The sequence below is a fragment of the Myodes glareolus genome, chromosome 4 (genome assembly GCF_982192425.1).
Source record: "Myodes glareolus chromosome 4, mMyoGla1.1, whole genome shotgun sequence".
NCBI classification, from domain to species: domain Eukaryota; kingdom Metazoa; phylum Chordata; class Mammalia; order Rodentia; family Cricetidae; genus Myodes; species Myodes glareolus.
Genome location: NC_142029.1, coordinates 17,732,490 through 17,755,342, shown reverse-complemented (window position 1 = coordinate 17,755,342; position 22,853 = coordinate 17,732,490). Strand labels below are relative to the sequence as shown.

At 38.9% G+C, this 22,853-nt stretch overlaps 1 protein-coding gene across 13 annotated transcripts in view; it reads left to right on the top strand.

Annotated features, from left to right (window-relative positions):
• The first annotated feature begins 769 nt into the window (after positions 1 to 769).
• Positions 770 to 22,853, top strand: part of Neo1 (neogenin 1) — a 174,491-nt gene continuing 152,407 nt past the window's right edge. For all 13 annotated transcript variants that reach the window (XM_085689143.2, XM_085689142.2, XM_085689146.2 and 10 more), the window contains exon 1: positions 770 to 1,057. In XM_085689143.2, coding sequence (XP_085545269.2) covers positions 907 to 1,057 — 151 coding nt within the window. In that variant the 5' untranslated portion in view covers positions 770 to 906. The remainder of the gene's footprint in view (positions 1,058 to 22,853) is intronic.

The following is a 22,853-nucleotide window of genomic DNA, read 5'->3' as shown; positions in this document are numbered from 1 at the left end:
ACGGTGCCGCCAGGCCCCCTCCCACGGGAACCGCGCCAGGTCCCCAGCCAGAGACGGGCGGCTCGCTATTGTTTTTGGCGAGCACAGAAATCCGTGCGCCGACCCTCTGCGCACCCAGGTTTCCTCCCGGAGGCCATTCGGTTTCCTCTGAGGCCCTATATAGAGGCCCGGAGCAGAGAGGTGCGCGCAGGCTCGCGGCTCTGCCTCAGGTCTCCGCACCCTTTGAAGCTGCCCGCGGAGGTGAGGGGAAATCTCTCCCTCGGATTAGGAGCGGGAGGCGGGAGGACAGGAGGCGGATCGCTTCTCCGGGGTTTCCCTGACGCCAGCAGCAGCAGCGCCCGGCGCGCGCGTTCCGCGCCCGTGCCCGGCTCCGGAGAGCAAAGAGTGGGGGAGGGGAGCGGGCCCGCCGCCTGCCCCTGCGCCAGCTCGGCTCCACCGCCGCGGCTGCCCGCGAAGCGACCGCCGGGATTGGAGCCCGGCAGGCCGCGGGGCGCAAAGACGGAGCCGGCGGGGAGGGGAGGCGCGCGTGCGCGGCTGTGCGCGTGCGCGGCCCGGCGCGCTCCGGCGCCCGCCCCCCACCCTGCGGTCTCCGCCCCCCTCGCTCTACGGTGAGGAGCCCGAGTCGGCGGCGGGTGGCGGCGCCTGGAACCTGGAGAGACCGAGCCACCCCCACAGCTCTCGCCCGGAATGTACTGACTCCCCTTCTCCGCTCTCCTCTCCTCCCCGCTGCAGGAGGGAGGCGTCCCGGAGTCTTTCCCCTTGGGCGCGCGAGGGGGCCGCGCGGGCTGGCCGGGCTGGGCCGGGCTGGAGCCGAGCCTACGGCGCAGGGACCGGCTGAGGCGCGCTGAGGGAAGGGCGCGAGCGCTCCGCGGCGCTGTCGCCGCCGCCGCCGCTCGCGGGGCAGAGATGGCGGCAGAGCGCGAAGCCAGGCGACTCCTCAGCACCTCCTCCTCCCGGCGCTGCTGCCCCACACCGCTGCTGCTGTTGCTGTTGCTGCCGCGGCCGCTGCTGTCCGGCGCCGCGGCCGTGAGGAGCGGCTCCCCGCCGCAGTCCGCAGGTAAGCCGCGCCGGGCCCGGGACGCCGTGGGGGCTGGGGCGCGGCACCGGCTCCCGCGGCCGCTGCGGTGGGGTTTTTTGTTGTTGTTTAGGATCCAGAGGGGAGCATGCGGGAACTTCTCCGTCTCGGCTCCCGTTGCTGAAAGCGGAGCGGGCAGGAGGGGCCCTTGCCGGGGAAGGGGCGCCTCCGGGGTCGGGCCCGGAGCTCTGGGGGTCCAGTTCTGTGCTTTGTACCGAGAGTCAGGTTCACCCCTCGCCTTTTTCCCCTCCCCCAGGCTCATCCCACTTGTAAGAGTGGGACATTCTTGTGCTCACACAAGCACCAGTAGAGGCCACTACACACCTCATTAAATAAACAATCGTACAGCCAATTCATTAATTTTCAGGCAGGGATGGAGGAGGGGGCTTGAACTCTTTATTTATTTATTTTTTGGCCTGGCCACGGGTTGGGGCTCCTGAAGTCCGGGGAAGCACTGTTGGGTCTCGAGGGACTCTTCGCTCAGTGATTGGAGCCCGAGTCTTCCTGAGAGGGGGGGTGCCAAGGGGCACACTTGCCCCTCCGTGATCAGTGGTGTTGACTTTGCTATGAGAACGCCTTGGAGAGCGGCTCCAAGTGATTCTGTGGAGCAGTGCTTCCGTTATGAAACGCCTTTTTACTGGGGATTTCAACTATGTTTCAGTGTTGCCCACTCTTAACCTAGAAAGAAATTCAGGCGTCGGATTTTTAAATAAATACCTATCTATTGTCTTTAAATGACAGTATATACATAGATATTTTCAGCCCTCCCCCATTTTCTGTGTTTGTGTGTTTTATGCATTACTGAAATCACCTGCATTCATACTTATTTAAGGGGATCAGTTAACAAATGGCCGAGCCTCTGATAGTTGAGGAGCGGGACTCAACAGTTGAAGGGCAAATTGACCTGTGCTTTGCTAACCTTATTTGCCTAAGGTGGTGTGCTATACAACTAGACAACTTCCATGAGATTTAAATTTTTACAACTGAAGGTCACCTGATGGAATGCAGTGGCAATTTGTAGTTCCTACACCAAAAACTTGTTTTCCTTTGATAATTATGAAATCATTAAAAATCATGTCGCAGTATGATTTGACTGATAAACTCTGGAATTCTGCATCGTGTGTGTGCACATAGGTTCCGACTTGCCGGTGTTAAAAGAAAAGTTTTAAATCCACACCAGTATGTATTATCTAAACGGGTAAACAACGGTGTTAAAATTAAATTGGATCATTGATGTCATGATACGCACTTGTACAAAGTTTTGGGCAGTTTTCAGACGTGAAATGCAGGAATAGGCAAGAGAAATGTGACGATTTTGGAAAACAAGTCCCTCTTCCTCTCTTAATTTCCTATAGAGGTTTCTATGTAGCTCATCATGTGTGTATTTGAGGTTGTAGCTGGAGTTTATGTTTAAAGTTTTTGCAATGATGAGGTGCAACACATTTTTTTTTTATGAGTTTTCAGTGTGGTGTATAAGGGAAGACAGCTACTCAACTACTAATTACATAGTTAAGTGATTGTGACACATACTCCTAAGGAGACTAGGTTTTGAGAATGTGTGTTGGGGTGGTTTACCTAGCCAGTGTCAGGGTTTCTCAGATTTGAGGTGGTGGTAGGGTCGAGGGAAGAAAGTTCACAGCTTATTAGTCGTGCAGCAGAGTCTAGAGCACAGGTCTGGTTCTTCCTATAGGTCTTCTTATTCTCCTTTCAAAGGATTTTTGTTAACCCCTCCGTCTCATTCCAAAAATGAACAAAAAAATCACTGCAGTAAGCTGGGGTAGTCTGTTCTGTCATAAACTGTGGGAGAGATCGAGGGGATGGGGAACCGAGTAAGCAGTTGCTGGATCAAGCTGTCTCTAAATCAGATACCATTTGCCAGTGTTGTACTTATTTACTTATTTTTGAGGAATGGTAGACTTCACTTTTGGTAGGGGAGTAAGGATGTTCAGTAATAAGTAGAGAAAAATAAGAGAAATGAGTGTTTTACCATTTTAGGGTAGACATTTGGACACATGGAAGAAGAGAAAAAAGCAGGTGAAGGGATCATGCTAGAAAATGGTTAGTGGTGTGGAAATGAATCCCCACGCACACAGGTTTTGGGAAGGGAGGGCTGGTCACTGAAAAGATTTGTAGTGACCCTTGGGGAAGATGGATTGACTGAGCACCGGTGAATTGCGAATGTTCCGATGAGAGTGGACATTCTTCATAGAGGACCCCACAGGTTCCGACAGGCAGTTACTTGATGTGACACATTACCGCATAAGGTGGTCTGTTTCTGTTTTTAACGTCTCTTAGAAAACCTTGCTTCACATTTAGAGCAATGTTCACCTGGCTCTTGAATTTAGCTCTCCTTTGCCTTCCTCAGGATCAACCTGTATCAGTTGACTTAGTAGTTGTGTTTTTTTTTTCTTGTTTTTTTTTTCCCCTTTTTCACGTTTTTCTTTTACTCACTCCAATACTGATTTCTAATGTTTGTCTAATTCTCTTCTGTCTTTGATTTTTGCCAGTAAGCTAATGACTCTCCTAGTCCTCCCCTAACTCCCCACTTGGTAGCTTCATTGGTGCAGGTCCTAAGGTAGACTCACCTTCGTTCCTCTTCCCCATCCCCTTTTCTCAGTGGTAAAGAGCCAGTCCCTGGCCAGGGCTCTGACATGGTTAGAATAATTGCGTGAATTTGTCTTCTATCACCTGTCTTAGCCATGAGTGTCCATTCCCTCTCCCAAGTAAGGATCTAGAACTCTGTTTAATCTTTACCTCCTAGGGATTTCTTCTGTTTGTACCATTTTATCTGTATCCACACCTGAACTAGCAATAGTGGCACTGTAATAAGTTACCTCTAGAGATGTGTTTTCCTATTGCAATAATCTTTCTGAAATACATTTCTAGGTGTGGAGCGCCCAGTTAAAATGTCTTATTAGTGTTTTGTTGTAGTCTAACCACTTTGGGATAGAGATGGGAGATTCTCTGTGTTCTCTAACAGCCCCCAACAATCCCTATTTAAATTAGTCTCTTCTCACTCTTCTAGGTACCTTTTGTTCTCCCGCTCCAGATTAGTTGCTGAGCTTTGTGCCTTCAGGCCTTTGCACATGCTGTTCTTTTTTTTCCTGTTAAAGCCAAATCCCACTTCTTTGACTCCTATCTTATCAGAAACTCCCCCCCTTCTCCCCCAGAGAGTTAATGGTTGCCAGTCTCTGTGTTCTTGTAGCTTTTAAAATACTTTTCTTTGTCTTGTATTATTTATTTTCTTGTCACTTTTGCTAGTCTTAACCTCTTGAAGCTTGGTACATTCTTACTCACCTTTCATCCTTGGCATATCTGAAGCAGCGGTTGCTCTGGTTAGTTGTTAACTTGTCCCAAGCTAGAGTCGTCTGGGAAGAAGGAGCCTCAATTGACAAAAATACTGCCATCAGATTGGCCTGTAGGCAAGCCTGTGGGGCATTTTCTTGTGTAAGAAAGCAGGCTGAGCAAGCCAGGAGGAGCAAGCCAGTAAGCAGCACTCCTCCATGGTCTCTGCTTCTGTTTCTGACTCCAGGTTCTTGCCTTGAGTTCATGTCCTGGTTTCTCTAGGTAATAGATTGTGACTTGGAAGTTGTAAGATGAAATTAATTCTTTCTTCCCTGAGTTGTATTTGGTCATGGTGTTTATCATAGTAATAGAAAGTAAACTAGGAAACATGCAAACTAGTAAGTGTTTGTTTCATTGTGCCCAGCTGCTTTTGAACTCCTGGGCCATAGAGCATGGTTCCTTTATGTTTTTGATGACAGATTCTTGTGTAGGATATGCATGTGTGACAGTTGTTCCATTCCCTCTCCTCTCCTCTTCAGCCACTCTTCATGGATTTTCTAACCCTTTATCATCCTCTTAGATATGCTACCATTTTAGTATTTACCAGTCTTGTCATTTTTTGGAAGGATACATGACTTTTCCAGAGTTGTTATAAAAAAGATTTGGTATTCTGCTCTGCCTGTCTGCTGGGATGAGGTACAAAAGAGGTCATATATTTCTGGGGTAAATGCACAGGTGAGATGAGAAATGTGCTCCTTAGCAAGTTGTCTGAAAATTAATACATTATGTGGGATGAAGAAAGGGCTTTCATGTGGAGGCAAGGATTTAGGGGTATGACTCATGACTCTACAATTATACATATATCTATAAATTGGGGGCTACAGACAAGCAAGAACAATTCCTTTCATACCTAACTGGATTGCCAGGAACATGAGATGTAAAGTTGCTTATAAAATATCATATCTGTATAGAATAGTTTTTAAAAAACTTATTGATTCTTTGTGGATTTCACATCATTTATTCCTATCCCATTTATCTCCCTGTTCCCTCTCATCCATTCTCTGCCCTTGCAATCTTCCCCCAAAACAAGACCAAATTTAAAAGAAAAATGGAAAACAAGATGAAACAAAGAAACAAAACAAGGAAAAAAGAGAGAGAAGAAGAATCTTACCATGGAAAGTATGATGTGGCCAATGTAGAATAGTTTTACTATTTTTCAGTTTTAGAAATAAAGTGTGGTTCAATTGTTACTTTTCAAGGTTTATTCTCACTCTCTCTCTGTGTGTCTCTCTCTGTGTATGTGTGTGTGTGTGTGTGTGTGTGTGTGTGTGTGAGAGAGAGAGAGAGAGAGAGAGAGAGAGAGAGAGAGAGAGAGAGCGCGTTAGTATATGCAGTTATCTGTAGAGGCTAGAAGAATGTATTGGATCCCCTGAACCTAGACTTACAGGCAGGTGTGGGCTGCTCATTGTGGGTGCTGGGAATCAAATTTGGGTCCTGCAGCAGAACAATACATGCTCTTTACTGTTGAACCATCTTTCTAGCCCCCTGAGTTCGATATTTGAAAATATAGTTTTTTTCATTTGTCTCAACTGATTATTGTTAGTTTTGCTTTATATTTTCTCTACATCAAGGAAAAAATTTTTTTGATGTAGGGAAAATATAATGTCAATACATCTCTTCTATGGAGGCCCTATGTAATAGTCTACCCAAATATTTTGCTAATTGATTTTCATGCCTTTGGTGAAGTGTGGGTACCATACTACATTGCATTCATAACAGGAGAATAGTAGGGGCAATGACTAGAAGTAAGATTGATCAGTTAGAGAGCGGGTGAGATGAGTTTGGTTTAAGCTAGGAAACACTGTCAAGTGAAATATGATTTTAAAATAGAGGCTAAATTTTGTTTTATTTTATTTTATTTTTTTTTTTTAAAAATATTTTTCATGGTTTATTTAACTTTATTTTATGTACATTAGTGTGAAGGTGTCAGATGTCCTGGAACTGGATTTTCAGACAGTTGTGAACTGCCATGTGGGTGCTGGGAATTGAACCCAGGTCCTCTAGAAGAGCAGTCAGTGCTCTTAACCGCTGAACCATCTCTCCAGCCCCCCAAATTTTGTTTTAATTTACAATAAAAAAGAGAGTATTTTCAGCCGAGCAGTGTTGGCACATGCCTTTAATCCCAGTACTCGGGAGACAGAGGCAGACAGATCTCTGTGAGTTTGAAACCAGCCTGTTCTACAAGAGCTAGTTCCAGAACAGGCTCCAAAGCTACAGAGAAATCCTGTCTTGAAAAACCAAAAACAAAAAGAGTATTTTCATTAAAAACATTCTGTATGAGACCCTCACTATTCTGTATGAGACCCTCACTAGTCAAATACTGTTATATTTCTTTGTAGTTGCTGTCTAGTATATGGCTCATTCTTTTACTTCATAACTGTGAACTATGTATACCTTTAGATGTTTTCCCTCAACTTGTTTCTTTTTTTAAATGACATATTATCTTTAAATTATTTTATTTTTAATACTTATTTTTTAAAATACATGATAGTTTGCAGTTAAACTTGGTAGAGTTATAAAGTAAGTTTTATTACCTAAATGGGCAAATCTCATCTTTAACCCATGAGTAACAATTTTAAATGCTTTCTTTCCTATATTTGCATATGTATGTATAGTTTTCTTTTTTACACATAAGCATAATTATGCAGCTTATGTTTTTCAACATGTATTCTTTTTTAAAAAAAAGTTTATTTAAACTGTATGAATTTTTTGTCTGCACCACATGAATGCCTGGTGCTATGGACCCCCTGGAACTGGAGTTACAGACAGTCATGAACTGCCATATGAATTCTGGGAATAAAAGCTGGGTTCTTAAAGGAGCAGCCAGTGCCCTTAATCTCTGAGCTGTTTCTCCAGCTCTCAACATGTATTCTTTATCTCATTTTTGTTGATTTTTCCTATTATTGCACACAGATTTTCTCCTGTTATTTGAAATGTCTATGTACTTTGGAGAATAAACATAATATTAACAGTGTCCACTAAGAGTGGTATTTATAGAACAGTCACAGTGTTTGAAGCAGTATACCATCTCTTTAACTTGCATTTTTGTATTCAGCGTTTCTCCATTTTACAGATAAAAAAAACTGAGTCTTAAATTTTAAGTGCATTGTGAAGGATTACAAAGCTACCGTCTGGAAAAGTTTGCATTCACATGCAGGTGTTTGTTTGTCTTTACTGCTCTGTGTATTCTTCTAATAGAGTTGTGTGTTAAACTTTTTTTTTTTTGCATGTGGTCTTTCCCTTCTATAACTTAAGATTCCCACATATATGATTACCGATAAACAGTTTTTGTGTCTATGTAGGGTTGGGGTTATTGTAGTTAGTGTTAATTATGGATTGTATCTTTCCTTGGCTGGGATCCTGGTCTATATGAGTGATAAGAGGAACTGAGTACCACCATACATTCTCTTCCTGTAACATGAGGGCCAGCTTTTTGGGGTTTCTGTCCCCACAGCTGGCAACTCCCAAGGAAAATCACACACAAGACTCCATAAGATTATAAACTGATTGGCCCATTAGCTCAGGTTTCTTGTTAACTCTTACAGCTTATATTAACCCATTATTCTCATCTATGTTAGCCATATGGCTTGGTACCTTTTTCAACTGTCAGCTTACATGTTGCCTCTTCGGTGGTCTGGGCAGGAGTGGCGGAGGGAGCTTCTGCTTCCAGAATACTCCCAGTCTCTTTGCTCCACCTCTACTTCCTGTCTGGCTTTCCTGCCTATACTGCCTGCCTGGCCAATCAGCGTTTTATTAAAATATGATTAACAGAATACAGACAATTCTCTCGCATCATCTTCCCAAATGGGATCCTGGTCTATATGAGTGATAAGAGGAACTGAGTACCACCATACATTCTCTTCCCAATTATGGATGTTATGTGATCAGCTGCATCAAAATCCTACCACTTGAATTCCCTGACATGATGAACTGTCCCTTTAAACTGTGAACCAAAATAAATCCTTTTGCCAATAAGTTGCTTTGTCTTGCTGTGTTATCACAGGCATCAAGAAAAGAAACTAAGGGTTCAGTCACTCTACAACAGTACTGTTAACATTAGGAATAATATCTCTTAAGCAGCCTACTACAGGGATGTAGCCGAAGGCCCTGAGTTAAACTTCTAAGTACCATAGTAACAAACAAAACAGCAAAAACCATTGATCTACATTTACAACTTTTTCAAGATGTTTTTACCTTTATTTGTGAATATTTCATATTAAATGTTTTAATTTTAATTGCAGATATCATAGTCTGTTTTCTCTGTTCACTGAAGGGTGGAGCTAGTTAATAGGTAATCTGGAATCCTCCAGCTATGTACTTCTACAGTTAGTCTGCAGTATAAAATTGAGTGGTGGCTTCATCTCAGCTGAATGACCTATGTAGTTCTAGTATTTGAAAACTGGAGGTTTCTGTTTTGAATGTGCAAATTAACCTTCTGTCATTCTGTAAGACTTACTTTAATTATATATCTTTTCCAGGTATAAAGTAACATTATGATTGAGAAAATCTGTTCATTGCTTATAAATTATTGTATGTGATTTCATTTTATATGTCTAAAAAATAGCTTCAGGGCTGAGTTCATGAAACAGAAGTTCAGTGTTAAGTAATTGTGAAGCATTTTAAGTTACAGTATTACTAGAAATAATAGCTGCTTACTGTCAGGCTTGGAACAGACATGCTTGGAGTGTAAAATAAGTTGACGAGGTTATAGAACTGGCTGGAATGAGCAGGTTTTGCTTTTTCTAAAGGTGTGGTTGTGTTTTATATTAAATTTTATATTAATTTAAATGTTTTTGAGACAGGGTCTTTTAGTAAAGCCTAGACTGATCTCAGGCTTGTGATCTTCTGCCCTAGGGTTCTGAGTACTGGGATTATAGACATGCATGTATTACCATGTCTAGTTTTGTTGTAATGAAATCAGTACTTGAATAATTCTTCATAAGGAGTTAGCATCTGGGTAGTCTGCAGATAAGATTGTATGTTTTTACTTTTCTTTAAAATACCATTAGACATAACCTTTGAAATGGTTTTATAGCAAGAATTTTACATTTAATTTTTCATTCAGACAGTTCTACTGCCACATCTTAAGTTTTAAATAATTTTGGCTCATGGCAGACACATCTTTGAGGGCTAATTATAAAGCCACACACTTTGGAGATAGATAGTTAAGGTGAAATGGTTGTATTTTCTGTCCTCAGGATGCCTTGGGTCTAATAGGTGAGATAAAACAGGTAATAGGTGGCTGTGCGTTGGTGGTGCACACTTATAATCCCAATGCTTGGGAGGCAGAGGCAAGCCAATCTTTTTGAGTTCAAAGTCAGCCTGGTTTATTCAGAGAAACCCCGTTTTGAACCACAATCAAAGATGCTGAAAACTTGATTTGGAGCAAACATCATTACTGCTGTAGTTGGAAAGCATTCTGGAATTGTGTCAGTGCCGATCAAGTAATAGTGCAGCTTTCCCTCATAATTCTGGATCTGGACTTTTAGAGTAGTCCTACTTATATGAAGCCAGTAGACAGGAGCTCTTAAGAGTGAGTTATTTTTCATTTCCTCAGAGTGATCCTGGAAGATTTACGTGTATGAGGATGCCATAATAAAGTCACTTGGAGTTCAACTACTACAATGTCTTCTGGATTATGTATCTCTGTATAGATAGAGTTTGTGCCTGCAGTGTGTGTGTGTGTGTGTGTGTGTGTGTGTGTGTGTGTGTGTGTGTGCATGTGCGTGCTGCTTGTACTGGGAATTAAACTTGAAGTCCTGAAGATTGGTTGCTAAGCAAGTATTCTTACCACTGAGCTACAGCCTGAGCCTTTCTTTTGTAAATCTAAGACAGGTTGTTCTTTTTTGTTTTTGTTTTGCTTTCAGTGCTGATTATTAGTTGACAGTAGTTGGTAAAAACTTACTGAGGATTCCTGAGCAGAGCGAATTTTAAAAATGATGCCACATAGAGATTGAATAGAGAATGGTTTTTTTTTTCTTGTGGAATGAATGAATTTTTAAAAAGTCAGTGTTTATTTTCATTTATAAGGTATAGTTAAGAAAATGTTATTATAGTTAACGATTAAGGAATAGAATAATAATTTGCAAGCTTCATATATAGTTATTAATTATAACATAACTAAATGTAAACTAAAATTTGAGCATCTTGTTGATTAATTCTTGAAAACTTTTGAAGTTTGAGTAGGAACTGTTAATTTTAAATTTATATATTTGATTCTTTGGATTGTGTACAGAAATGTTTTGATGATGGCTTCAAATTATTATAGCACCAGAACTATATGGAACTCAGCCTTTATGCACCTTAATGTAACTGAAGAAGAGGAATAAGGGAATTTTTTTAAGTCCATGCATCAAGAAAGTTCCTCAGTCTTGGAGGTCTCCCTTCTGAGAACACTTTTATTATAAACATTTTTAATAAACAGCATAATCTAGTTTCTGAGTCCATAGCTGACCAGAGTGGGTGGAAGGGTTGTCTTGGATACTCTTGACCACAGGAGGTTGTGACAGTTGCAGTTAAGGAGATTTTAAACAAGCACAAGAACACAAACTCTTCCCATAAACAGAAGTAATTGTCTCAACAAAATTGAAGAAAATTTTCTTTTCTGTCCATTAATACTACTGGGTACCATTTGTTCCTTGCCCTCACTTTACCCTTTCAGATTATGTAGATTGTATATATGCTGGCTGCCTGGCAGGATACATCTTCCTTCAGAAATCTCCAGTGTGACATTGAGATTGGAGTGACTTGAAGGTGAATAGTAGAGGTGGTGAGGCCCTGGTATTCCTTTTTCCTCTTGCCATGACATTTATCTTTATGAACAGCATTGCTAAACCTGATTGCCATTTGGAATTCTTTTTTTTGTGTAAAGTTAATTGTTGATTTGATTCTAAATTTTTTTAAAATTATAAAATTTCAAATGAATGTATAAAGTAAAATGTGAAATTATTCTCCAGACCTGTCCTCAGAGGTCATCACTTTTAATAATATAGATTTTTATATTGAATATATATAATTAAATACTTAAACAATGTATCTGTAACAAAAACTACAAGTTGGATTATGCTGCCCATACTGTGTATTAGCTTGTGTTAGGTCCTTTTTCTGTGTGAGTGCATGCAAATGTGCCACAGTTGTTTAGATAACCACGTAGTATTAGATAGCCACAACCTAATAACTAGTTGTCTTTTTTAAAAAAATATTTATTTATTTATTATTATGTATACAATATTCTGCCTACATGCATGCCTAAAGAGGGCACCAGGCCTCATTACAGATGGTTGTGAGCCACCATGTGGTTGCTGGGAATTGAACTCAGGACCTTTGGAAGGGCAGGCAATGCTCTTAACTGCTGAGCCATCTCTCCAGCCCCAACTAATTGTCTTTTGATGCTCCTAAATTTTTGATTGCAAGCAAATGGTATAATGATCCTACTTTTTGTAAACGTCTGTTTGTTCATGTGCCTATGTACATCAAATAGTTGTGGAACTCTGAGGTAGGAGGGCATTTATATTAATTTGAAAATGATCTTTGATTATGTTTTTATGTGAGTCTGTATATTAATTTTTGGTAGTTATTTGCAAATTATTTGCCTAAAAGATGATTCTTAACAACAAATGAGAGTGTCTGCTTCTTCACACCCTTTCCGATAAATTATTTGTCCAGACTTACTAGTTTTTACCAACTTGACAGATGAAAACAGAAGTGTCTCTGTATTTATTTTGTATGGTGTATGTGAGTGTTGCTCCATATGTGCTGTGGTGCTCATGTGGACGTCAGGACAGCCTTGGGTATTTGTCTTATTCTTCTTGCCTGCCTGGTGTAGGATTTCTTTATTGTTTGAGCTGTGTATGCCAAGCTGGATGGCCTGTGGGCTTTTTGTTTCCATCTTGCCTAAGGTGCCCTGGGGTTAATAGATGTGTACTACTACGTCTTCCTGGTTTTGTTGATTTTGAGGATCCAAAATCAGCTCCGAGTGCTTTCACAGAAGTGCTTTCCCCAAAAACTATCTCTCCAGCTCTTATTTTTACATTTATTAATAGAATTGGCATTTCTCAGGTTTTACTTGATAGTTTATACTGTTTCCTGAGAATTGTCTGCCTTTTCACATTTCCTTCCCCACTTTTTTGAGTTCCGTGGTAATACTGTATGTACCTTTGTTACAAAGGAAATTGGAGTTCCAATTTGGGTTCTTAGTGCTGCCACCCATCATGATGTGATGTATCAAATTGATCTGTGCTACAGTCAGCACTAATCTGTTAGCTAAATGAACTTTTCTTTATAAGCCACCCATCTTCAGTATTTCATTATCATGATATTAAATGGACTAATACAGAGTGGCAGGGTACAGTTTTCCATTTAGGAAACTTTGAGCCTAAATTGTTAGCAGGATGTATTTATAACTGTATTACAGACTTGGAGATCTGGGGAGAGGTATGGGCTGGAAATGTATGTTCACGAGTTATTAGAGAGTGATGATCATAGTTCATATCAAGAGAATATATCTACTTAGAAAGGGAGGAAAACCCAACCTACAGCAAAGATTTAGAAACATATTGGAGTTGGGTTTACAAAGGAAGGAAAATGCCCTATGTTTGCAGAAGATATTGGTACCAAAGCTAGGTGAGTACCCAGAATAAGAGCTGTGTAACACAAAGAGCTTTATTTCACCTACAAGATAGTTTTTTGAGCAACATCCAAGTAGATAAATGGAATAGTGCTAAAATAACTTTGGTACTTTTTGAAACTCTTTAGTCACAGCTGTGGCCCCAAAGTTAGAGTGCTAGGCAAGGAGAGAGAGGGTTCTAAGGACTATTCTGGAGAATTCTTTACTGTAAATGACAATTACAGTAACTTACCATTCACCCTGTTTTGCTGAGATAAGCTATGACTTGATACATATCCATGTTTAGAGCAGAGCCTGGCTTATCTTAATTGTCCATTAAACATAAACTGTTATCATTCTTGTTTTGTTCTATTGAGAGGAGAGTCTTAAAGACATGAAAGTTAGATAATGCTGATGCAACTTGGCTTATAGTTTTGTCTCTCATGGTTAAATTATTTTTACCTAAAGTAGATATATGCTGTGACTTCTCTGTATTTAGTGTATTGTTCTTTTGTTTTTGTGAACATATTTTAGGGTAGAATAAGTTTCTTCTTTCCTTCCTTGTACTTTTGTTTCTTTCTGGAATTCCAAAGGTAAATGTCACCCCCCCTCGGTGGTACTTTATTTCTCATTTTATTGTGTCAGTTTTTTATATTTGGAGACAATGTTGCAGTGCATACACAATTATAATTGTCTTCTTAGTGAGTAAATGTATTGCTAGGAATTTATTATTGTATCTTTCAGTTGTTTTAATTAAGATTTATTTTTATTTTATGTCTATGAATGTAAGTGTGTAACTAAATGTGTGGTTAGTGCCAACAGAGGCCAGAAGAGGATGCTGGATTCTAACTGAAATTACAGGTGATTGTGAATCACAATTTGGATGCTGCGAACTGAACCTTGTTCTCTGCAAGAGCAAAAGTACTCTTAACTGCTTAACTGGAGCCATCTTTTCAGCTCCTCTCAGCCCTTTTTTAGTGTTAAATATTTATATTTGTTTTTAGACTTCATTCAGTCTTGAACATAATATATATATGTATATATGTACACATGCTCTCTATATATGCTGTATATATAGTACATGTAATGTTTTTATTTTTTAAAGCCAATTTGTCTTTTTACTAGATCATGAGTAATGTAATGTTGATGTATTTAACCTTTAATCTTTTATTTTATTATTTAGTTTTCCCTATTCATTGTGTGTTGTTTCTGGATTTTCTTCCTTCTTTTATATATATATTTTTTGTGTTGTGTTTTGATCTGTCTTTGCACATACATATGTGTGGTATATATGTGGAAGTTATAACTTTTGTGGTTTTCTCCTTCCACCTTCATGTGTGTTCTGAGGATCAAATTTAGGTTGCCAGGATTGCACTGCAAGCTTTTTACTGGGCTAAACCATTTCTCTAGTTCCTTTTTCTTCTTTTATGTGGTTCTTTTTAGTTAGCCTTTCTTCTTTGTAATAGCCAATTTTACTTCTTTTAGTCTTTGTTTCAGTGGTTCCAAAAACATGTTTAACTTGTACTTTATATAATTTCTTGGACAGTGCAAAAACTTTTTATAATCAGTTGACTCCATTTTCAAATTTTGTTATTTTGTATATTTTAGTTTTTTCTATATTTTAGTCCTACTCTTATTAAACAGGTCTTAATTTATTTAGATTTGCTCATATTGCTTTTTCATTTCTTTTTTCTGTATATCTGAGCTTATATCTGGGGTTATTTCCTGGAGAATATCCTGTAGTATTTAGGTAAGTATGTTGGAGATGATTTTCTTAGCTTTTGTCTGTCTCAAAACACTTGTATTGTAATTTAATTCTGTATGTTTTCAGAGGTTGAATGGTTGTGTTTTCTTTTATTTTTTCCTTCAGCCATTAAAGTATGCCATTCTCTTGTTTGGTGGACTCCATCTTTTCTGTTGAAAAGTCAGGTGTGTGTGGAGTTTTTCCCCTTGGATAATGTACTTACTCTCGCTCTGTTAGCCTCCCTTAAGATTTGCCCCTTAATGTAACTGTCAGAAATTTGACTCCAAGATTCCTAGTTGTGGTTTTCTTTTCCTTTATGTGTTGCTGGGCTTCTGGTAACTGTAGCGTAATCACTTTTATCAACTGGAGAGTTTTTTGATAGATCTCTTCAAATACTCTGCCTCTTTTGAATTAGTTCATTTAGGTTTTTTGCACCCTTATCTCTGACAGGTTTAGAACTGCTGTAGTTTTGTGTTGTATTTGACCTGCCTTGGTTGTTAGAATAAGAGCAACAGTTTCTTAAGACTCTCAATGCTCTTGTCAGAGGCAGCACTTCCATTTATTGAGTTCTTTATTTTATTTTTGTTTTCATTTCTAGAATTCCATTATGTCTTATAGTTTTCAAATTTCTGCTAATAGTTTTATACTTTAATTCTTTCTCATATGTATTCCTGCAGGTGGTGAGTATGTTTTTATATTTTGTGATTTTTTTTTCTTTTTCGAGATTTTCTTGTATTTTCATATTTGTGATGAATGCCAGGTATTGTATACAAAGAATTAGATTATATGAATAGCATTGTCATATCTAAAAAGATCTTCCTTTGCTTTGGTAAATGGTTATGCTAGAGGAACTAACAAGCTCAGATCATTTCAATCTGTTCAGGGACAGAGCTGATTTAAAATTGGGCTTCTGATACTATGAACTGAAATACTTGGTTTACCTTTACCTTGTAGACAGTCCTTTGAGATCCTAATCTTCAGTTTAGGGGGTTACCCTTCTTTCCAACAGTTCCTCACCCTTTTTTTCTTCTAGGGTTTTGATCTTGTCATAAATTGTGCAGAGAACTAGAAAGATGGCTCAGAGTGGTATGAGCTTGTTGTCCAAACAAAGGAACCTGAGTCTGTATTCATAGCACTCACATTAAATAAAGGAAAAGTGAGTGCATGTAACCTCAGCCTGAGGGGCTGGAGGCAGGAGGATCAATGGGCCTCACCAGGCCACTAAACCTAGCTCCAGGTTTAGTAAGAGACTTTGAAATATTCAGAGAAATTCGGCAGAGATTGATAAACCTTGACACCTTCTTTTGGTATCCATGAACCCAGGACATCCTCACATATGTGTGCATATACACCAAACACATACACATCAATTTAGCTCACTTCAACCTGTTTAAGCAGTAGTCTTTAGAGTGTGCTAATTATATTTACGCATAACAAATAACTACTGTTGACCAACATGAATTTGTGGACTAATGATAGAAAATAGCAAATGGAGAGGATACCCCTTCCTATACTATTGTTTAATTCACCATGCCAACAAATCTCTCCCTGTAGCCTACTAAGCTTTTTCTTTAATTAAGTACCTGATTTACACAGCAGATTTTATTCATTTGAGGATTCAATCCTTATTTAAACAGATAAGAGTAGCAGCACATGCTTGGTTAAGATACATTGTAAATACAACCAGAATTTGACCTGGGGCAGTTCATTTTTAGACTGTTCTGTTCAGAAGGTGAGCACTTTTGTAAGCAATTTCTGGTTATTCATAGCCTGATTATCTAGTTTGTTCATCTTCAGATTATGAAATCCTCTTGTTTCTCACTCCACTTAGATCTATTCTCCTCTCCAGCTTAGATTACTCTAAATTTAAATAAGATAAGGCGAAGAAAAGCAGAAGATGTAGATAATATGGCTGATGTGAAGTTGCTTCTGTTTGTTTCTTTTAATATTGAGTTTCTGTGCTTGTTTGGAGTGTCAAAAATGACCACTATCTATTATTTAGTGCAATAAAATGAGTTCTTGATGTGATGATCTTGATGAGGATACCCTCATGCTATTTAGATTATGGGGCCATTTAACAGTACAGGCAGATGAAATTCTGTTCTCCTGTTTGAACTAGTGTAGGCACACGGTACCCACAGCTCTCCCAACATCCCCTATCTCCATTCTTCTTGTCATTGTCCATACTACTTTCCTCCATGCATTTGAAATACAGCTGGCAGGACTGGGATAAGAGGCCAGATGGAGACGTCAGTTACACGCCATTCTAGGTAGCAGCCGTAGCTTTTTATCTTTATTATCCTCAGGGCCTACTACAGTGCCTGATGTGTCTTCAGAAATACTTTGTTTTAAAAAGACATTTTTTTTCTTTTCAGTGCTGGAAATTGAGCCAAGAGTCTTTTGTTTGTTAGGCAAGCCTCTAACACTGAGCTACTTTCCTAGCCCTTAACATTTTGTTTTTGAATGAAAGACTAACTCAAAATTCCAGTCATAGGAAGAACCATTTGAGTCTTTTTCTGCCTTTATAGAAAGTCAGGCTTATGTTTATGACCAATTATTTAAGTTCTAATGGATTGTTTGGCTTAATTATGCTTTAGATAATACAAAGAGGTAAGTAAATATAATATAAAATAAATACAATATGAAAAATGATCTAATATTAAATATTATGTATTAAGTAAAATATAATATAAAATAAACCCCAGAAAACAGCTTCCTAACAAACACCCATTTTTGGACAAGGGATAGGGATTGTGTAGTAGTATGTGTTTTGTTTTCTTTTGTGCTGTAGCATATACTGAACCATGTAAGACATAGTTTTGTCCTCAAGAAACTTGTGTAATATAATGTAAGAATTACCATCAATACATTGCATGATATAATGCCAAATAAGTTGTATATTTTCCCAAGCAGTAGCTTTATAAAATTAAAACAATTAATGCTCAGTGCCCATCATTAGAAAGGTATGCAGTTTTCAGTTCTTCAAGACTGTATGAACAGAATGAGTTGGGGAAATTGTCTAGAGTACACATTGATAATTTATCTCCTTTTGACTTACAGGAGTGTGAACTTCTTACTATAAATTATATGAATGTTGAGACCATTGATAATTTCTTTGATATCAGTTATGTCATGTCATCAGCTAAGTTTTTTCAAGTCAGTTAAGTTTATTAGTACTGGCCTGTTACGGAATTATGTAGCAACACTCGTGCATGCATGCATGCGTGTGTATGTGTGAGTGTGTGTATGTAATAGTTCACTAATACTACTGTTTTTAAAAACTGTTGGGGGGCATCTGTTTATTCCTTGTTCAGCCCTGTTCTTGGGATGTTACAGATTGCAAAGGATAAGTACCTTCATTGTGTCCTGTGTGTGTTTCTAACTCGCCTTTCCTTAACATGTTCTCAGTAAGCTCCAAAGCAGTCCTTTCCTTCTGCTGATTGTTTTCCTCTGTACAAGAAAGGTCAGTCTCTCATCTTATTTTGCTGTTGATATGGCTGCCTTTTTCTCCTCTCATAACTTTTCTTGGATTTAGAGGGATAGTGTTTTGGTCTATAGGACAACTGTGTTTCATTTGCTCTTTGTTCCCTCTTCAGGTCATGTTATTGGATAGGAGATAGTATCTGGGAAAGAACTCAGCTTTCAGAAATGCAGAAACATTTTTTGTAAGGATTAAGAAAGAAAAACTTGGTAGGATAAATGACATCTAATTTCTTACATCAGCAGAGCAAGTTTAGAGTCACATTATCAACCTGCCATAACTTCATTTTGATTGGCTGCATTAAAAAGAAATAAACTACCAGTTATAGTCTTTGCTCTCCTCAGTGTTGGGAGTACAAAGACTTATTCACAGAGAAGAGGACATGACTCTGTAGGTACAAGGACGCATATCTGAATGAATGAAGCTCTGCCCAGCCAAGTGACTTGCCCTAGTTTGAGATACAGCACTCGACAACTTCAAGTAGTTCATTTTCTCAAAGGGAAAATTCCATATTTAGTAAAAACTATTGTGATTCTCCGATGAGAAATACTCTGCGACTTATTTATTTATCCAATAAGCATTTATTGAGTAGTTACTGTTTGCAAAGCACTGTGCTACGTGATTAGAGAAATAAAAATTAATTTAATATGTAAAAATAATCATAATGCTGTGCATAAAGTGATAATGGGTGCTGTAAAAGGAGGACACAATGCTTTGGCAATTAAAAGTAGACATTTCTTTTTGACAGGGCAAGTCAGTGTAAACTTTCTGGGGATTGTAAAATTTGAGCAAGTCCTGTAGGCCACACCAAGAAGTGGTTCTTTTTTTTTTTTATTGACTTATTGAGCTCTACATTTTTCTCTGCTCCCCTCCCTTCCTCTCCCCTTCGCCCTTCAACCCTCCCCTAAGGTCCCTATGCTCCCAGTTTACTCAGGAGATCTTGTCTTTTCCTACTTCCCATGTAGATTAGATCTATGTGAGTCTCTCTTAGTGTCCTACACACTACAATCCCAGAGAACCTAGACAACAACAAGAAGAGGGTCTTAAAAGGTTTTAGGAACAGTAGAATCCTGTGCAGTGACATGAACAGCTACCAGTTATGTATTTGTTCTCTGTTTCTTTGTATTAAGGTACAGTTGGTTATAATTTCCATGTTTTGTTTTGCAAATTCTTTTCAACTTGCTAGTAGAACTGGACACTTCTAGAGTTGGAGAGGGGAGATCTTAGACTAGTTGGTTAACTACTCTGTGTTTCGTTTCTCATGTGTAAAGTACTATATGCTAGAGACTTTGAAAGAGTGGTGGTTTACATCAGTAATCTAAGCACTTGGGAAGCAGAGCCAGGACAATTGCTGCAGGTCTAAACCAGCCTGGTGTCTGCATAGTGAGTTTCAGGCTAGCAGGGCTATGGAAGAGACTGTCTCTTTTTTGTTGTTGTTTGTTTGTTTTTAGTATGTTACATATGATAAGTCACTTATTGATTATATCCCCAGTAAGTGATAAGCAAGAATTTGAAACCAGGCCAGTATTACAAAGTACTAAACTGTGTGGTTTTCTCTCCTAGAATTCTTTTGATCTCCAAAGTGCATTAGCTCTTGTCCCATTTGTTTAGTTAAAGCTGCTTTCCCTGTGGCAGAGTGTTCTAACAAATTTTGTTTAAAACTATTGCTGATACTGGTTATTTACTGTGCTACCCTTTGCTCCAAAGAACAGAGGTTTTACAGTGAAAAATTGGCAGTCATTGTAAGCTGTTTTGTCATACAGTAGACCTGAGGTTGTTACCCTAGGAATAAATATTATGTGCTTAAAGAAATAATTCTAGAGTTAAAACCTACAAGATACTTTCTTTAAATCTTTTTCCCTGAAAGATAATAGCAATGTATTTTTTGTTATCAAGTAAAATTGCTAAGTTTGCTCATGAATCTTTTAGGACTATTCATTGAGATATTAAAATGTAGGCATAGTTGAGGTGTAAATACAGATTAAAATTGCTGATAAAATTTCAAAACATATCAGTGGTTTTATTTATTTTGAATTTTGCTAGCTAGAGAAAATATTGTAATTTAAATGTCTCCCTTTGTTTTGTGTTCTGTATATTTGTTATGAAATGATTTGGTGTCAGCTGTTGTGGTGTGTGTGTGTCCCTACTTTCATGTAGTCTGGGCTGACTTTCAGCTTTCTATGTACAAGAGGATGGCCTTGAAATGCCTGATCCTTCACCTCATTATTCTGGGATTATAGGTGTGTACCACCACACCTGTTTTTATGGTGCTGGGATTGAATTGAGCGCTTTATACTTGTTAGACAAGTACAGCACAACTGAGCTACAGCCTTAGTCTCTTGTGTGTATTTTTAATTTGTATTTTTGTTCATATGCTCAGTTAAACAATTGTTAGTGGAAATAACCTTTTCTGTGAGCTTCTGCTATTGTTAAATAGTTTCCTTTCAAAAGGCAACTGTTAGTGTTGGAGCTACAAAGATTGAATAAATTTCCTGAGAGGAAACGATAATAAAATATTCAGGAAGTTGTTAGGAAACAAGAACTTATGTTCTTGTTCATTCAGATAAGCTGCTGAGACCTTTTGAGTATATCAAAATAGTTTGTATTACTGGAAGTAATGAAAGATTTGGTGACTTCCAGTAGTTGGAGACTTTGGATTATATAGAATATTAGAATATAGAATGCATAAATGAAAGAATTTCTTGAAGCTGTTCGAATGAGTCCCTCTTTTTTTCTTTGAGGGTTTTGTTTGTTTTTGTTTTCAGAGAAAAATGTGAGAGCTTCCTGAAGTCAATAACCCACTGGGGAACCTGTTCTTGGGGAGTCCTACAATAGCTGGTGGGTGGCCTTGCACTCCAGGGGTGTGAAACAAGCCAGTATAAGGCCAGTTTCTCTTCCCCTTGCTTTGCTTTCTGGTTACCTCTTGGTAGTTTGCCTTATTCTCTGGTTTTCAATTTTCCTCTAGTATCTTTGTCACTGTAACTAACTAGCCTCTGTTTTTCCTTTTTGAATGGAATTGTTGTACTTGTTTTGTAACAAGCTGGGTTTAGTTTGCTTTTTCTTCTCCCTTCATGTCAGATAGTTTTACTGTAGTGATAAGCTCTGGATCCATCACTTGGATGGGCCTCTGCTACAACCTGTGTGAGGCCCCAACACTATACTTAGTATAGTTAGATTTTACAACTGTATTCTTCAAACCTTATAAATCAGCCCTGGTTTGTGGTACAGGTTAGGTGTTGTTTTCTTTTCTTTTCATTTATCCTTGTTTTTAATGTGTTTTTAGATTTGTTTTATTCATATGAGTGCTTTTCCTGCATGTATACCTGTGCACCAAATGCATACCTGGTGACTGAGGAAGTGGTAAGCCTCCATGTGGGTGCTGGGAATTGAACCCAGGTCCTTCACAAGAACAAATACTCTTAACCACTGAACCAACTCTCCAGTCTAGTGATTGTTTGTTCATTCGTTCATTCCTCTTTTCTTCCTAGTGCTCTTAACCACCGAGCCATCTCTCCAGCCCCCAGGATATTGGTTTCTAAATGTGGCTGAGGAAGGTTTGGTAAAGACTACCAGGACATAAGCACTAACCAGAAAGCTGAGCAATTGACTATAGAGCAGTAGCTCTCAACCTGCGGGTCGCAACCCCTTTGCGGAAGGGTCCTTTCACAGGAGTCGCCTAAGACCACAGAAAACCACAGATACTTACATTACGATTCATGACGGTAGCGCAGTTACAGTTATGAGGTGGCAACAAAAATAATTTTATGGTTTGGGTCACTGCAACATGAGGAACTATATACAAGGCTCACAGCATTAGGAAGGTTGAAAACCACTCCACTTACAGAGTTTGGAGTGGCCAGGGATCCTTTTCCTGGCACCAGGGCCACATCTGATTCCTCTGAAACGGGCAAGAAGGGGTGAGGGATTTGGGATGACCATTATATATAACTGTATTTTAAAATTGCATTTGTTATGTTCTCTTGAAAGATAATTGGGTATTCTACATACCTAGAAACTTTCATTTACAGTTAAAGTCTAATATTCCCAGAGCTAGCTGTATCTAGCCTGTGGTTAGCTAGTTCAGTTTCATAAAAATGCTTACAATTATTTAGCTTTTCCTAAAATTCTTTCTGATTGGCCTAATAACATTTCTAGAAAGTTGTATGAATCTGCCACCTGGTGGTGAAATTGTATAGCAAATCCTAACTTATTGAAGTTTAATAATTAAACTCTACTTAAACTTTTTAGATATGTAGCATTTTCTTCGCCCCCTTTTTTAGTTGAGATATTGGAATGTAGGTATAGTTGATGTGTAAATGCAGATAGTAAGTGTACTGGTTATTTTCAAAATATATCCTTGGTTTTATTTATTTTGCATTTTACCAATTAGAAAAAAATATTGTAGTTTAAATGTTTCCCTTTGTTTTGTGTTGCTAGGGTTAAGAGGTAATTTTTGAAATGTCCTTTTTATTGTTATTCTTTTTCTTCTGCTCAACATGGTGTTTTAGGGATATAACCGTATTGCTACAAACACATCTAGTTAGTTGTCTCTAATAACTACTCAGTGCTTCGTAGTCAAGCCTTATTTCCTAGGTTCATTCTA